We start from the raw sequence: 18,538 nt of genomic DNA on the forward strand, positions 1-18,538 counted from the left end.
GAGGAAAAAAAAAATTACCTATTCAGTCTGGAATCTGGGATGTTTTATGCAGATGTCTGCAGCTCAAGTTAATGAAGGGAAGTCAGCCAGCCGTTGATTATTCAAACAGGCTACCTCTATTAAGAATTGCACAACTCATAAGCAATGAAGGAGTGGGTTTGGCTTTTTTGAATATTTTACTTTAAAAATCTTAAGCCTGTTTTGCTGAAACTATTTTCCCCCTATGGAGTTTTTCATCCCAATTTATTCTTTTGTATTTATTAAAAGCTTCTGCTCTGGTGAGAGTGTCATCACAAAAGTCAGCCCAGAAATCTGGGTGGCTTCCCTCAAGGTGCAGGGAGCATCCTCTGACAACCACAGGCTTCTCAGCTATATACCTTCCTTGCTATATACTTGAGCTTGTGTATGTGTTGTGTTGTGTGTGAGTGTGTGTACACACACATGTGCTTGTGCTCATGGCAAACAAAAGCTCTGCCATAGTGTCACCCATGCCAAGTACACACTGTCCCACTTGGGTAACTCCCTAGCACATGACTTTTGTGTGTGTGTGTGTGTGTGTGTGTGTGTGTGTGTGTGTGTGTGTGTGTGATTTAATTCAACCTGTAACTTTCAGGTAACCAGGGTCACAAATTATCTAAGAATCATCATTGTGGGACAAACTTCTCTTGTTTTCCTACAAATCTCTTTTATAAAGTATGATCCTATTTCATAATAATATGGCTAGAGGGGACAGATGTCATTCAGCTCAGGGAAGGAGCAGAGACCAGGATGTAGGGAAACACAAACAACCTCTCTCCTCCCTGGCAAACTGCTGTGCTAGGAGCAACGGAATCCACCTGGTTCCGGAGCAATCCAGCAGGAGACAGAAAGCCTCTATCAGGCCACAGGGGAGGATAAGCCCCAGCAACAGAGGGAGGGGTTATGAAAAATCTGGTGAAAATAGACAGGGGAGGGTGGGAAGGGAGCACCTTAGGAAAAACTCTTCTGATGCCCTGGGGCTACACAATGGGGGTGTTTGTGGAAGGGAGGGAAAATATTCCTGTTTCCTGAGGCAGCTCCAAGAAATCACGAGTGGGCGTGAGAAACAAGGAAGCTCATGGATTATAAAGAAAGAATAGAAGGGGGTGGGGAGTCAGGGAAGGGGAGAGCAGGATCCTTGAGAGACAGGGGAATTAAAAAACACCATGGCAACAATGTGGTCCACCTACTACCCCTGGCCGCCCACCCACAGCCTGATTCTTTACTGACGCATTTTGAGAACAAGCTGGTTCCTACCAGCTCAGGAAGGTGAGCAAACCCAGAGAGCTCATTAAATCCCAGCTCTGCGACTCTTGCTTGCCTGCAGACAGTGAGAGAGGAGGACATAAATAGAAGTTATGTAACATCTCTTTGTTGATTCCTGTGCTCACCAAAAACATGCAGCATGACCTGGTTTTTCTTTAAAGTTCGCCTTGGCCTGCTGGTTGACGACTCTAATGCAGTTAGGAACCATCTCAAAGTTTAGATTGCAGGATACAGACTTCCGAGTTAAAAGGCACTCAGGCCCAAGTTCGGAGTCCCTGGGGCAAGTTATCTTTGGATATTAAAAATACCAACCAACAAAACAACAGCAACAGGAACAGGTAAGAAATCTGGGGATTTCCTCTTAGGACCTTTCCTGACGAAAACTGAGAAATTGAGGGTAAACACCCACAGCAGAGCCTCAGGAGAGTGGGTGATGAGTGAACAAAGAAATAGAATGGAAAAGAAAGAGCATGAGAGCTCCCAGGTATGTGGAGGAGATGGTTGCTGTATACAAAAAAGAGGAGGAGCATCCAGAGTACTGGATCCATCTGGGAGAGTCTAGAGTAGATGTGACTTGACTGAGGGGTACTAGTTGAGGAAAGGGGGCAAGGGGAGAGGGGGAACCATGTGCATCATCCACAAGGCCCAAACATACAGCAAGAGCAAGCAACCAAAAAGGCTGGATGCTATAGGGAAGAGAGACCCAGCCCCTGGACTGGAGAAATTTAAGTTAAGGGGGCTGGGTATGCCAGCCAAGAGGGCCGTGTAGCAGGTAAGGATTGAGGGCCACAGGGAGAATCTCCAGGCCAGGCCGGCTCTCACGTGTTAATATAGCCATGTTAACCATTCGACCCAGGATGGAGACCTAACATCCAGTACTAGAGATCAAACTTTCTAGCTAAGTGCTGGGTTCTAACTACCTTCCTTAACAGGCAAGACAGTAAGAATCCAGTAGGCTATAAAGGCCTCCCCACAAACAAGATGACACAAAAAAGCCTTGCACTGTAAAACCAATAGGCCCTCAAGTCCTGCCTGTTTTGGCTAGGCCCTCCAGTGGTGAGTCCTGGGCTCAGTCATAGACTCTGCTACACTTCCTTCTAAGGAGCTGTGCTTGCAGGATGTGCCCCTGAACCAGAAGATTTCTTGCTTAACCTGTTGATGCTGTCAGACTGTTTCAAAGTTTCATGTTACCATGGAAACTTCCCTAGTGACCGTTTCTTCAAGACACCATTACAGGTGCTGATCCCAGGTAGCTTTTCCCGAATCTTAGAATGTATGGGGAGACTAGGGAGGCTTTTAGACCCATAATACAAGGGTTTCAACTCAAATGTTTTCAAAGGTAGGCATTAGTCAAACAAGGGGTAGGTTGTGATGACCCTAGAGTACAAAGATGGCCCACTTTAGTGCTCCAAGTCTATGTAAGTTCAGGGTTCTGGGCAAGCAAAATCACTCTGGTGGGCTATAATCAGCTCAGTGGCTGACCTTAAGCAAGATGCTGTGGCTCTCCTTCTACTGTGGGATTTCTTTCCTCATCAGAAGTCAGAGGTAGTCAAAACCAGAGCACTTAGATCAAGCAGGAGGCTGGGGATCAAATAAAAGCAATTAAGGATATCTTCGTCACAATAATAAAAGGGGCAGATGACTCATATAAGGACTAGGACATGAGGTGGTTGTAGTTTGTTTTTCGTTTAAGAAGATCAAAGATCAGCAACAAGGATTCATGGTGATTAAGTACAAACTCCTCACCTGAAGGAAAGAAGTACAAGATTCAAAGCAGTTGCTGGAAGAACTGGACAGCCGCTGGTTTGGCTGTGCCACTGAACGGCACAGGGAGTCTTTCTGTGAGCCCATTAGCTCCATGCCTTCTCCTGTTCTCTATCGCTGCAGAGAGGCAGCTATTCTCCCTTCTACAGTACAGAGAACGAGGAACTGGCAGAAACCGACACATCTTCGTGTGCCGACGCAGCAATGTTGCCAGGTAACAAATGTAGAAATGTACTCAAAAAACTGTATGTGACAATATGCAACCTCCGCTCTGCAGCTGATAACCAAGAGAGTGTTAAAACACTATGTTCTCTTAACACTTCGGTTTTAGTGTGAAAATAAAATTAAATGGGATACTTCCTCTTGTAAATACAAGGCAGGCATACATCTCACACATACATGCCAAACTGGGAATAGTAGAAGGGGGTTTGTAACACCCATCCCAGGTCTATCCCAGAACCCTGCTCCCTCCATATGAAGCCCAGAAAGCTCCAAGAAATGTAGCGACTGAACAAGAGCCTTTTATGGGGTGGATATATTTGCCTCTGGCCAGACAAAGCTACACATGATGAGAATACAAATACCAACTGAAGATAAGCATATACAGCAACGTGAAACTGAACATGCGTCCCTGTGTGGGTTTGTGAGACGACCTTTAAAACTGATTGGATATGCCAAAGCAGCAAGTACTTGCTACTCACATCAATCAAGAACTATGGCCTTCTTCTCGCACCTCCAAAGACAAAGCAGGCACTGCTATCTAACAAGGCCACGGTCAGAGTGCACAGTGTACTGACGAACTTCCTGTCTGTGTGAGCCAGAGACTGTGTCATATGGAATGTAGGTGAGAGAGTGGTGAGGTAGAAAGACTTGTATACAGACCTTGGTTCTGACAGTTGGGGACTGTGAGTAATGCTGGATTTGTTGAGCCTCTGTTTCTTCTTGATCTGCAACTGGGGCCTTCCCATATAACCCAATATCATTAGGGATGTTTGATGAAGAAGGTATGTTGCAGTAATTATTAAAAAATATAAGGCTTATCTCTATATTGGCCCTGCAGTCTCATTCCAAGGTTGCTACTTCTACTATGTGCTATGCACACTCTGACTCTGTCTCTCGGTCTGAGCCGCCACCATGGTCTCACTCCGTCCACAAGACTCCCTTCCCTGGCGGTTTTACTCCGCCTGCTTCTACTGCCTCTGTCCCGGGGGTGTTTCTTTACCTCAAATCCCAACACAAACACAACTCTAAGGTCCGATAGCTTTTCATATAGGTTTATATACTCAATTCTCAATCCACAAACCCTCTACACAACAAGATTTCATCAAATAGACAAAGATACAAACTGCTCTTCTATATGGATATTAGACCTATAAAATCCTTAAAATGTTCATAACTATTTAATGCCAATTAAGTCCACCTGGATCTAATTCATCCTTCCTGAAGTCCATCTTGGAATCTCAATCTCTCTCTCTCTCTCTCTCTCTCTCTCTCTCTCTCTCTCTCCCTCCCCACCTCCTTTACCCTGCCCAATCACTGGTTCTTGCCTTTATTTTATTAATTAAAATGGGAAGTTTTTTGAGGAATTCCTGAGTATGTGACTAGGCAGCACTTCTTGGGGAAGTGGAATTAACATTAAAATACAAACAGCTTCAGGACAATCTACAAAGGTATCGCTGACTTTTCATTCCATTTTTTCATTTCCTCAATAAAGAACATTCTTCAACCTGCAAAGGTTTGGTTATAGGGAGAAATGTGGTCCAGTTATCTACTCTGCAAACGGGCACAAGGTGAGCTCTAGTAAGTCTCACATTTGCCAGTGAGCATGTGCTCTTTAGATGCAAATAATCACTGATAATAAGAATCTAACTCTCCCTAAGACCTCTGATTAAATGACTGCTTTCCGTGTCACAGAGTCACACAGGGAATTCTTCTTGTCACCATTTTTTCATGAACCTAGGAACCTGAGATGTGTTGGAGGTGAAACTTGTAATGTGTAAGTTTTATTTGGCAAGCGAGCAATGCCCAGGCTGAAGGGAAAAGCCTTTCATGGCTTCTTCTTATGTCATTTGTGGCCAAGTTTAATGACAAAACAAAACTAAACCAACCACACAAGCTATCTTCTGAGGTACTAGAATGACAGAGCATCCGCCAAAGAGAAGGCTTGGATGCCATTTGTCTCACAAAAAGACGCAAGGTCCCCAGAGGGAGCATGGACCCACGTCAACGTTAGTCAAGTTGCTGGAAGCTTCTCAGCACTGTGAGAGACCAAAACTAAGATGTGCCAGGAAACAACATCTCTGTAACCACCACCTAGCTCTGGCACTCTGAGTGCCTTCAACTCTGGGACCCTGTTTCCTCTTCAGCAAGTAAAGGGGTCACAGTAGCACCTTTCACATAGGACTGCCATTAAGTGAAGATGAGCTTCCCAGAAAGGGACCTAGCTATGTTCCTGGCTTCTGGTACTTCTTATTTATTATTAGTTATTATCAGGTTACTATTAAGAAGAAAACATGAAATTAGCCCATAAGATATTTCTCCATTGACTTTATGTATATTTTTCTCTTTGGCTCAGATAAACCTATTTTCCTCTTATTCTTAGGAAAAGCACTGAAGATGTCAATAACCATTAACAAGTTATCCTGAAGTTGGCAACCAGAGGGGTAAGATGGCTAAATAACACAGTGACACATAGTATTAGGGCCAGAACATCTCTTTCTTCAGGGAATATGTTTTGAGCACACGGTCTGGTGCGCATGGTGGGGAACCAGATGAATTCCTCACCTGGGGGTTATATCCCCAGTGAATGGAATAGGGAAGAAATAAAACCCTAGAGTAAAGGCTACCACTCATTAGCAAGAACGATATCATTCTGCACATATGTCAGCTGAGCTGAGTACCTTCCACATGCGGTCTCACCAAGTTCCTAAGAATCACCCACAGAGTGAGATCAAGGACACAGACTCATCACACTCAGGCCGAACATGCTTCATCTAACACATGCGGAAGCTTCTTTAGAGCACTGGGTAGGGCAAAAAGATTTGACCCCGGTCCCCTTGGGTTATCACCCAACTCCAGTTGGGGTGAGATCATTTCTATCTCAATTAAGGCACTGTGACCAGTGGTGGAGATCCCCCTGCCTCTGCCTCAGGGACCAAGTAAAGTTATCAGAATAGAAGCTATTTCAGCCAGGGCTTGGGAAGCCTTCCAGGCTAATGGAAAGTGAGCATGTCCCACACAGAGCAAAGGCATTTCAGTACATGGCCCAACCCAGTTCACCTGCACACAGGTACAGGGATGGAAAGTAAGTGGGAAAGAGAGGGCAGAAACCTATGCAGTGCCCCATCTTAGGGGGCATCCAAAGATGTCACCAGACTGTCAGTGGAGTCTGTTCTCCATGGGAGGCTTTGAATATAGGGGTCAAGATGACCAGGTTTCTATGTCACTGACAATAATGCTAAGAAAGGCATGGTATTGGTGGAAGAGATGTCCACTTGCTGCATGGGAAAAGCATCCAACTTGGGCGTCATGTGGCCAAGGCAGGGACGGTGACCGGGAGGATGAGCTCCAAAGTCTAAGGCCTGTTTTTCTCATTCCAACCCTAGCTGGGCCATTCTGCACATACTACTGACTCCGAAGTGCCAACTCCCTCGCTGCATGGAAGTCGTAACTGATTCCTGGCTGAAAACTACTGGGAGGTCAGACAGGCACAGCATTGATTTGTGACCAACAGTAACAAAGAAAAAGAATTAACAACTTTATGGGAGCTAGCTTAGGTGGCTGGGGGCTTGGAGGTGGTGACATGGGCAAAGTCTTGGCATACAAATGGCATGGAAGAAAAGACAGTAGATGACTGAAGTCACACTAACTTAAGAGGCACAGATGCTCTAATGAGATTTGAACAGAGATCTAGAAACTGGCAAAGAGGTGGGGCCAAGAGCTACAACATGCGGGAGCTGTCGGCATCAGTGCTGGCTGGATACCTTGGGAATGAATGAGATCATGCAGGAAGTATGTGGGTGGAGGAGGAGGCAGATATGAGACAAGGTCCCAACAGTTCAGGTATCTCAAAGGTGCCTTTAGGAATCCCTGTCTTCTCCTCCGGGAGAACCTCTGCGAGAAGCACAGAAATAGCACACCACAAGGCCACAAGGAAGTGACTAACCTTTAAAACGGGATGGCCTTAGGCTGAATGGTCAGAGAAGGCCCACAGATCACAAGTCTGGAAGCTCAGGTATCTAGACTTTAAGCCACATGGACACTTACCTAAGGATGAATGCTTTATCCTGCCTTCTGGGTCTAGGATAAAAGGCAGTTAGCAGAGGTAGAGAATTATAATAAAGGGCAAGGAGATATTATCTGAAGGAAGGAAATAGTGTTCTAAAAATAAATCCAACCTGACCCCACTTCCAAAAGGAAGGAAGGCAGGCTGGCTGGCTGACTAGCTGGACGGATGGATAGAAAGACACACAGAGAAGATATTCATTACCCTGAATTTCCTCTTGTTAGCTAAGTGGCTACAATATCTTGGGACTTCAGATATTGTATTTATCTGATAAATATCAGACACATAAAACATAATTGCCAGTCCTGGGGTATGGGCAAACCCAGAACTAGGGAGTAAAATCCACTCTTCTCTTTGTATGGCTTACTATTCAATAATAACAATCAAGTAAGCACAGGGTTGGCAAATAATTTTCTGAAAGATGGCATGACAAAGGGTCACCATCTTTATTCCAACTGCTCAGCTCTGCCCCGTGAGTGGAAGCAGCCATGAAGGACACTGAAGAACAGCTGTGTCCAATAAAACTTTATACAAACACGGACAGTTGGTTAGATGTTAGGCTGGATCCCAAAGCACACTGTAAGAAGGAGAATGAGGTGTCAGTTTGCACCGTGTGTTCAGAAGTCATAAGGACAAGTGCAGTCAAGAAGAGACGGGAAGGAAGAAAGTCTGAATCTGCTGTGTGTCCAGGAGATGAAAGGAAACAGAGGCTCAACTTATAACTGAAGCATTCTCGGACACCTTCTTTAGCTTTATTTTATGGAACCGGATGTCTTGCCTGCCTGTATGTCTGTGCACACAGGTGTGCTGTGATCACAGAGAGCAGAAGAGGGGGCTCAGGTCATTAGGAACAGGAGTTATAGATGGTTGTAAGCTGCCATATGGGTGCTGGGAACCAAACCAGCCTCCAGAGGAGCAGCCAGTGTTCTTAATGGCTGGCCCATCTCTCCAGCCCATTCTCTGGCATTTTTATTTTCGGCTCTTTATAGTCATGTAGATACTGCAGAATTTAAGCATTCCTTCTGTCTGGTCTTAGAACTCTACTCCTGCCTCTCAGTTTTACACAAAGGGAGGAGACCAAGACCCTGCTCTTTATACTTTCTCTCCTTTTAGTTCTTTGTGGATGGCCAGAAGAGCTGATCTACGTAAAAGTCCTCTTCTGTCTGTAGTGGGACTTTGCCACTCAGGAAGGAACAATATCAGGTCTCTAGAGCTGTGCTTCTTCCTAGTAACAGAACTGTCACGTCTTGAATGAATAAGCCTGGTGATTCTTAAAGCACTGTCTTGCCCTTAACAGCGAAATTGAGTGCTTTTAGACCCACACACTGCCAAAGGTTGTCACTTGGGCAGACTCACTAACAACCAGAATAGAGCTCTGAGAGTTCACATTTTTTTCTTTGCCAGGAAGTTAGGACAGTTTGATGTGCCTGAGCGAGGTTACTGTTGTGTGTTTCACACATATGGAAGCTGGAGAAGGACATTAGGCATCCTTTTGTATCGATCTCCACTTTGTTCCTTTGACAGCCTCCTATTAAGCCTAGAGCTTGATGTTGACCATCAGGCCGCAGAGACACTCCTGATTCTGCCCCTCATAGTGCTAGGGTAACAACAACTCGTGCAAATACATGCTCATGAGAACCCGTGCTTGCCCAGTAGCACTTTTATCCACTGAGTCATGTCTCCAGTCCCTACAGTAACTATGAGACCAGGATTTAGGCCAATAATCCAAAGGACTTCTGTTCAACGATACCCTGATTTCCTGGAGGAAAACAGGAGGACAACACACTCATATGTCAAAGGCATTAGAGGGAGGAAGAGAAAAGGCTGAGCCAGGGAAAAGAACAGACTGGGCTGTTCTCTGCTCACCTACCAAAGGCAATCATGTTTCCTAACTATCTAGAAGTTCAAAATTCATCTTAAATATATAAACAGAAAGGTTTAAGTCGGCTGAATACGACAAAAAGAAAACAGAACATCCCACAGGCCTCTCTGGGTGATAAACCTCTTCACAGAAACAGACAGACAACAGAGAAAATTTTGACAGAAATCAAGGCCAATAAACAAAGCCTGTCTTTACACGACAAGAAACCTCACGAAGCAACAGAAACAAATACCCAGATGTCTCAAGAGCTTGGAGGAGCTGAGTGCCACACAAGGCCCTTTCTGGAACTCAACAGGGGCCCTAAGAGGCAGCACCTGCCACCAGCCTGCTCTCCAGGTAAGCAACTGTGCAAAGAAAGGGGCTGATGCTGGAGACCTGGAAAAAGGGCATGTCTTGGGTCAAGCACTTTCACGCTTGCTCTTGATTTAATCTTCTGGAGAGTTCCACGATGGACTTTGTTTCCCAACCCCCAATATGGAACGGAAACTGAGTCTCAAATTCAAAGACACTAAAGGCTGACAATGTCCCACTCAGGAGGCTAGAGCCCTTTGTATGACAAATCTCCCTTTCAAGGCCCTCTCCCAGATCTCTGGACATTTATACATTGGTTTGCAAAGGAGGGCCAGGACTCAGAGGTGGACCCTAGACGTGGTTTTCTGGCAACTGTTAAGTGGCTTTACTGTTCAGATCCCTCTGTGCTGACTGGTAGGCACAATCCTGGGGTGGGATGCCCCTGGAGATGTCAGGATTCCTTTATTGGTCTTAATGCCAACAGCCATCTATAAGTACCTACATGTTGTGGGGGGTGGGGGGGGCAATCCCTGATTCTGGGGTTAGCTCACTTCTTTCCACATGGATAAAACCTGAGGTTAGAAAACACCACTTGAAAGTGACTCATTTCTAACTCCCCTGCCAAAAACAACACCCATTTACGTAATTCCCTCACACGGCAGACTTTTCCTCCTCTTCTGGGTGACTGCCCTATCAAACTGAGGCTGATCTCCCCGAAAGCTGGCCTTCTGTTTGTTACCAGAGTCACATCGCACTGTTCAGCTACATGCATCTATCGCTCTCTGGAGTGGGAGGAAGGGGGGTCGCAGACAGCCAAAGCAATGTGTTCCTCTCATATTGGGCTCTGCAGTGATAGGTCCAGAAGGAGTACAATGTCATATCCCACACCAGCTGGGACTCATTTCTTAACCCAACCTTTAAAAGTGAACGGGGAAAGGCCCTATGAATCAGGGAACTCTCTCTTTTCAGCTGAACTCACAGCCCAGTTTCTGGACTGAGTGTATCTCACATTTTCCACCTCTAGCTGTGTACGTGCAGAAGGGAAAACTTTTATTGGGTGTGTCTGTAACCCAGACCTTGGCAGAGGAATAGCCGTGGGCAGCCTCTTGATCTATGAAAATCACTGTGATTCTGCAACTGGAGGCAGGTATTCCAAGAGGGAAAAAAAAAATATCCCCTAACTTTGCTAGGGAGTGATCTATAGTTAGATAAATACAAACCTCTCTAAACATGTGCATTAGCTTTAAAAACTTTAAAGTCATGGAAGTTCATAGACAGATTTTCTTCCTTCATATTCCAGGTAAGGACAACCCCTGTCTTCTGCAGGGAAGAGGAAATGAAGGGAACTTCCCCCGGGTACTGGTGGGAACATCTTAGTAGGAAGGAACACAGAAGTTGGCACGAACGTGAAGGACGGATATACAACACCATGAGGCTTACTGAATGCTGTGTGTGCCAGAAATTAATTCATAAGCAAATGCTTATTTTATAGTTTCCCACTTGCGACAAAACATCAAGCAGAAAGGAAATATTTCTTCTGGGGGTTGGCACTGGATCGGAGACAAAGCAGCAGGAAGCGGTCTTCAAGATGAGTCTGATCTCCCACTGCCTGACAAGTGTGTCACCCATCGAGAAAGCACAAGGCCTGTGCCACCATCCTCATGTTCCTGTAAACAGGTGTGTTGAAGGTCCCAGGCAGGAGAATTACCATCATTAGAGAAGCCTTGGAAGGGAAAGAAGATTCCAAAAGCCTTGGGGACAGGGCTCCACCAAGTCTATTGTGCCATACTAGGACAATCGAAACTTGGCTTCTGGTATTTTTCAAGCATCCAGGTGCTGAGAGGTCAGTGACAGAGGTTTCAGGACAAGAGTGCTGAAAGTGTTTCTCTGCCATTCATTCTGGTTTTCGACGAACTAAATCTTTTGACAGTCTGGCCAATTGAAATCCAGGACTTCTGGAGAGCTACAGTCCCCAGTGGCCTGGTCCTCAAGACAAGACAGTTTTCACACTCCATCCAAAGGGAGTGGATGCGTGTCAACACTTTCTACAAAGAAGGGGTTGTATTTCCAAGGAAAATCTACAGTCTCCGGAGACTAGAACACTGTCCTTCCCTGCACTCGCCAGTTCAGGCTTTGACCGACTCATGCTGGCATGCACGATCGATTATGACAGAAAGGACAATGGACTGGTTCCCTGGGGCAGCCCTACGAATGCCCTTGCTCTTTCTTCTACATGCTCTCCTCCCAGTGGCAGGTGAGGCCTTCTGCAGCTGCGATGGTTCATGGATAGAATGTAGTAGGTGTACTATCCTCAATTCTGAATCCAGGCTTTCCAAGGAGGGACAGCTGGGTGGTGGTCGGAGGGGGATGGGAGCTAAAGCCACGGATAAGTGGTTAAGAGTGCTCACTGTTCTTCCAGAAGATCAACCCCAGGACCCATGGTTAGTATCTCACATGGTTGTTAACTACAGCTCTGGAGGATCCGATGCCCTATTCTGGACTCCGACTGTACCTATGGACAGGTTAAACATGGACAGACCCATACACAGACTCACAATTATACACATAATTAAAAATAAAAATAAACCTTAGAGGGGAGAAAACAATAGATTGTTTCGAGTGCTTCTCTAAGAACCCAGCCACCATGTGGTAGGAAGCCCCCAACATGTGAAAACCAATACATTCCAGCTCTAGCTGAGAACCAACTCCTCAGCCCAACAAGTGGCCATGCTAATGACTCTAGTCCAAACCTTCCTGATGAATTCAGCCCCAGCCAAGACCACACAGGATGGAAGAGCCACCTAACTGAGCTTCAGCCCACAGAAGCATGTGACTGCTATCAAATGACAGCTGGGATCCGAAAGGTTTGTTCAGTGACAGGTAGCAAAGATGGATGGCATGGGAGGTTTAACTGCACCTCTGACCCATCGCTTCCTTGAGTGCATTTCATCTTACAGTACAGAGAGTTCATGTGTGCAGACCTCAGGGGGGAGCTGGGAGTATTAAATGAGATACTGTAAATGGATTGGAATCCTGCAGAGGAAACCAAGGAAACCAAGCTGGATGTTAGCTAGCTGTGACCCTTGTTCCGAGGCCTATCTTTTTCACTTCTCTTAATTTTTAAAATTGCCACATGCTACCACACTGGCTCTTTGGGTATTCATATGGCTAGATTTTTTTTCACACACATATAAAGTGCATGACTCCCAGGAAAGGAAGACACACAACTACCCCATTCCCCAAACACTCCCGTGTGCTCCAACACTTGACCAAACTTCCCTGTGACCCCTGACCCTGAGGGCTGATGTAGTCTCCATCACTATTTGTCCTTCCAAAGAACCAGATAGATAAAACTGTACTCACAGACTTCTTTCATTCAGCGTAGTGTGTGTGAGATGGACCTCGGCTACGGACTGATTGCCAGCTTAGCTTATTTTCAGGGCTCAATTCCTGCTGCACGCAGGTCCTATGGCTCACTTTCCCAACCATTACTATCTTTAATAATTGCTTCCAGAACTTAAAGATGACTTCAGAAATGAACTCCCTAGGGAAATAACTAAACAACTAATATTACTTCAAACAAACAAACAAAAGTCTTGATTAAAAGCTGCGAGAGTCCGAAAGTCCCTGCCTGTTCTTTAACACAGCAGACAGGGAGGTGAATGGTACTTAAAGCAGCCCTGCCTGCGTCTCTCTATCGTCCTTCTGATGACCTATCATGGGCAAAAACAAAGCTCAGGAAACCCATCTGACTACAGCATGCTGTCCGTGAGAACGTGCACGTCACCCGGAACAGGAAGTGGTAATGGGCAGTGAGTTCCAGTTAAGATGACCCTGTCTTTCATGGATCACAGCATTTATTTCAGCAATCATTAATAGCCTGCCACTTCAGTCTTAACTGACGGCAGACTCACCTCTGAGCTGGTCATTTACTACTTTGAACTAGCTTCTCTCCAGCAAGACCAAACTCTGAGTCACCCTCCCTGGGGCTTGAGGGTTCCTGTCCTCAGCTGGTCCCAGACACAACCCTAGCTCTAAATTATGTTATCCAGAGAACAGAGAAGCTTGGGGCAAAGTGGGGATCTCCCAAGTCAAATCCATGATGGAAGAACAATTCCTGAAACCATAGGCCTGATACCATGTAGTGGGTCAGACTGGTCCCCTGGGTGTCACAGAATTCGGTCAGGCAGAGGGAGCATAAGCTAGAGCCTGAAGGCCATGTTCACATAAACTGGCAAAAACCTACAGCCTATCCATACTGGATCCCTTTAGTCCACAATGTCCTGGTTCCCCGGAGAGGGAAAGAAATGGCTTCTATCAGGAGTGACTGACCAGAACTCAACACACCCATCTCATCTTCCGCCAAAGTTCGTGAATCATGAGAGTGTGAAAACATGGAGCTAATATTCATAATTCTTGAAGAAGATAAAGAACTGGAAGGAAAAACAGCTTCTGTCTGCCTCGCCTTCACTGTCAGGACGGATGCTATGAGAAACAGGGCGTCTCGCCAGAATCCCAGATTCCACCTCAGCAGCGAGCTTTGGAGCTGGCAGTCTCACTCATCCCTGCGAGCTGCCCCACGTTTCCTTATTCCCTCACCCGTGATGGCTCAGAGCATCTACTCATTCCTAGGACAGGAAGCCTCCAGAGAAGGCAGGGACATCTGTCCTCCCCTCTGCTGGACTCAGTTAGCTGCCTCTGTCTCAGGTCCAGGCTTGGCCTCAGAAGATGGTGTCACCCATTGGTAGTCTATTCCTCCTCTCTCTCTGCATCAGAGTCCCACAAGGCCTAGGCTCTCTCTTAACCTTCCCTCTTTTCTTTTATCACTTACTAAAATACACCTAGTTTAAGTGTAGGGCTCACTGTGTAGCTGTGTACACAATCATATTACCATCACCTACACAAAGATACAGAATGTTTTCTAGCACAAAACAGACACCCTTGTGCCCCCTAGAAATCTTCTTCCTAGCTATTATTGTTGTTATCGGATTCACAGGAGGCAGAGTGCTTACTACCTCAGCCCCAAATAATTGCTATTTAACCTTTGCAAGAAATAGATTTCATTGTGTATACTTAAGGTATGCAACATGATCTTGTGAGGCACGTACTGACAAGACATAACTTACTACAGTGAAGCAAATCTACCCATCCACCCCTACTTTTACACACATATTTATTTTTGTTTCCATGGCAACAGCAGAAAAGAAAATCTCAGTTTTTATAGATCTCATACAAGCTGCAGATTTCATTACCTGTATCAATCCTCGAGCTACACATTAGGACACTACTTAGCAAATTTGTGTCGGTGATGAGGACTGAGCCCAGGACCTTGTACATGTGAATTAAGTCTTCTACCCCTGAGCTATATTCCTAGCACCTATATTTATTGAGGCCAGGTTTGATGGCCTTAAAGTTGGAGGTGATTTGTACTGAATTCTCCCTCCTCCCTCATCTACTTCCCATGGACTGGTATTACGGTAATTTGACTTTTTTGTTTTTCTTGTTTTGAGACAGGGTCTCTGTCTATACACATCCCTGCTCTGCTGTCCTGGACTCAGGACTTTTCCCTGAGAAGCCTTAAGCTCTGTTGTTGATATTTAGCTTTCTGTACATGTCTTCAACACCTTTGCTAGACATTCATTTTTTTTTCTTTTTTGAGAATGATCTCTGAAATTCTTAGATTTCTTCAATTAGCAAAGCTTTTTATAAAAACACAGGGAGATGGCTGGACACGTAGTTCAGCTGGTAGAACATATGCCTGGCCAAGTGGATCAATTAATCTTGCCACAGGTGATCCAAGACCAGGGACATTTTAGCACTCCTACCATGCTAACACAGGGACCTTATAATGTGAACACAGCACTTGCAGGAAGTGTATCCCAATAAGGGGAAAGACCCATGAATCCAGCCATTCTCATACCAGATAAAACTAAACAGCAGTCTCAATATACCATGAGTCATGAACTCGTGTGGCATGTGACGACCCAGACAAACAGTAAACTTTACCACCAGCACGGAAGAGTTAAGTCATTGCCACAAATCTTCGTGCATAATAAAAACCTCTGAAGTGTACGTTGGGCCAAGTAGCAATTGGAGGGCAGAAAGAAGGGTCCCTGCAGTGGGCTATGCAAGGCACAGGGTTCCAGGCTGCAAGAGTGAGCAGAGGCCAAAGTCTAACCTGTGCTGCGTTTGCCAAGTCAGTGTCTTGGCCCAGAACACATCTTTCCTTAGAGAGAAACAACCTCTTCTGATATAGAAAGATACAAGACTCTAATAGTCCGTGTTCTAAATTTAAATGTAAGGCCAAGAGAATAACAGGTTGAATAAAGACACAGTGAAAAACCTTCCATTACATGAATTAACCTGAATGAAGTTTGGATGAAAAAGAGTGTGTGTCTGTGTTCACAGGTACATACGTTCAAAGAAAGTCTCATTCAGTAAGCTCACAATGAAAGAAAGACTCAGGCAGAATGGGGCTTTTTAAATGGTTAAAGGATTCAAAACTAAGGAGGCTGAGGCAGGAGGATCACTCTGTAGTAGTCTGGTCTATAGAGTGAATTCTAGGCCGGCCTACTAGGTGGAGAGACAAATCTCATAAACACACAACTTTTAAAGTAAACAGAATCATTTAAAATGTCACTTCTAGTCTAGCATGGTATCCTAATTGTACCTGTAATCCTGCTACTAGGAAAGAGAAGGCAAAAGAATTATCTGAAGCCAGGAGGTTAGGGTCAAGGTCAACCTGGAAAAACATGCGCATTGACTGTTTACAGAGGAACCAGGTTCAGATTCTGGAACTCACAAATGGTGGCTTACAAGTGTGAGTAACTCCAGTTCAAAGGGATCTGATGCTCTCTTATGGCCTCTGCACCTGCATGCATATTATATACATAAACTCATACAGGCACACACATACACATAAAGGGAAGCAAACCTTTTTTAATGGTCTGTTCAAGGACATTTGCCAAAATTAACATTGTTTAGCTATTATTTTAATAATATTATATTAGTATTTTAAATATTATTTAAAAATACACACCATATGCAGCTAACAAAAAAGTCATTTATCCATCTTTGACTAACCTAACCTGAATCTCTTTTTCCTATCAGTCATTTGCACTCCTTTTAAAGTTAGAGTTTATCTTTAACAGTAATTACAGAGCTTACAGACAGGTAAACATTTTAGGTCTTTTAACCAGCATAAGTCTGAACACTCTTCTGCGTGTCTAATGACAAAAGCATCTATATTCCCGAATAAAGACCATAAACAGACTTTAATCATCCATTTGACACACATTACAGCATACCTACACTGCACGTCAAGCACACACATACTTTTAAACTATACTGGAAACCTCAGGATAGTCACAGCATGAGAAAAATGAGATCTCCCTCATGAGACCGAGGCTCAGTCTGGAGACCTGGCCCTCAGAAGCAGGGTGAGGCAGCAGCTGCCACACCAGCGTCCTACCTGAATGGTGGTGTTGCCTCCTTCCAGAAGTGCGATGGCCAGGAGAATGCTCTCGTGGAATACTCGGTCACTGGACGCATTCATTATGAGATCGATGACCAGATTGGAGGCTCCCTCCTTGTCCAGGTGACACTGAACCTCAGCCAGGCTCATCTCACCCCTGCTTGTAGAGCTGGATCCAGGGCCTCCCCCTGGAAAGACATCGACAACCATTAGTGATTTTCATATTCACTAGGTGCCAACCTTTTGTGCTCTAAATAGTCACATTATTTCCTTTAACCTTCTCAGCAAGCCCAGAGAAAAAAGCTGATTAGTAACCAAGAGGCGAAGATCTTTGTCTCAGAACACCTAAAACTTACAAGTGGCAAAGGTGGTACTGAATTCATGTGGACAAAATAAAGGAAAATCGATACATTTTCATCAAATGACCCAAAGCCATTCAGCCAATACGGTATCTTAAAATATGATGACTTAGGGGCAAGATTACTAAGACCTGGTTTAAGAGTCAAATCAAAAGGAAACATCTTTTAAGCCTCCTCCTGGAAAAGCTTTACCTAAAACAATCACCACCGGCTTTCTAATAAACTCATTCTTCGACATCATTCGCTCATTCAACAAAAGTATTAAGGCAGTGCGTGGCATGAAGACAAGAGCTGGGGATGGGGGAGGGTGACCAAATGAAGTCCCTTCACAGCTCTTCAGACAAGATAAAGGCAGTTCAGGGGAAAGGGTCCTTGGCACTCAGTGGGATCCTTTCTGGTGATTTTTGGAAAGTTCATATTTAAGAACACGCCTTCAGTTATTATTAGCAATAACAGAAACAATAAAACATGGAAAATTGAACTGATTAACTTCAGAATGCAGAACACCATCCCCTTCCCTCCAGAGCTGGACAGTACCGGGGTCCCCTCTGCCAAGGCTGTCAGGCAGTCTCTATGCACACATCTCCGCATTGAGATACCTTCCAATTTCCTCATGTGTCTGTCAAACCCCACATAATACAGTGAGCCAGTTTTGAGCTGTCGTGTGAGAAATGGTTCTGTGAGGAACATGGACTATTTGGGGTTTGAAAAGCTGAATTTCATCTCTGGAGTGTCCAAGAGCTGTATCATTGAAGCCTGCAAAGCTCTACGGATCGGATGAACTTCAAGCTTTCATCGGAGGCAAGCCAAACATTTATCCTAACCACAAGGTGCTAGGATAAAGACATTAAATACTAGGATTATAAAAAAATAAAATTTTAAAGATGTATTTTATGTGTATGAGGGTTTTTCCTGAGTGTACTAGTTAAGTGTACCACGAGAATGCCTTGTGCCTTGAGATGTTTGAAGAGTGTCTTAGGTCCCCTGGAACTGAAGTTACAGTTGGCTATGATCCACCATGAATGTTAGGAACTAAATAAATCTGGGTCCTCTACTAGTGTGATAAGTGCATTACAGAACCATCTGTTTTCGCCCAAACAATACGTCTTTTATGTTTTGCATGGAACTTTCTAAGGATCTGAATCTGCTCCACAACTCCAAAATTATATCTCAACAATCCGATTTTGTGTCTTGAGCAC

General features: G+C 44.8%; 1 protein-coding gene across 14 annotated transcripts in view; it reads right to left on the minus strand.

The window, feature by feature from the left end:
* Positions 1 to 18,538, minus strand: part of ITPR1 (inositol 1,4,5-trisphosphate receptor type 1) — a 313,259-nt gene that overhangs the window by 89,795 nt on the left and 204,926 nt on the right. For all 14 annotated transcript variants that reach the window (XM_080913792.1, XM_080913793.1, XM_080913799.1 and 11 more), the window contains one exon: positions 16,978 to 17,168. In XM_080913792.1, coding sequence (XP_080769918.1) covers positions 16,978 to 17,168 — 191 coding nt within the window. The remainder of the gene's footprint in view (positions 1 to 16,977; positions 17,169 to 18,538) is intronic.

Source organism: Micromys minutus (assembly GCF_963924665.1).
Source record: "Micromys minutus genome assembly, chromosome: 3".
In the NCBI taxonomy this organism is placed as follows: Eukaryota; Metazoa; Chordata; class Mammalia; order Rodentia; family Muridae; genus Micromys; species Micromys minutus.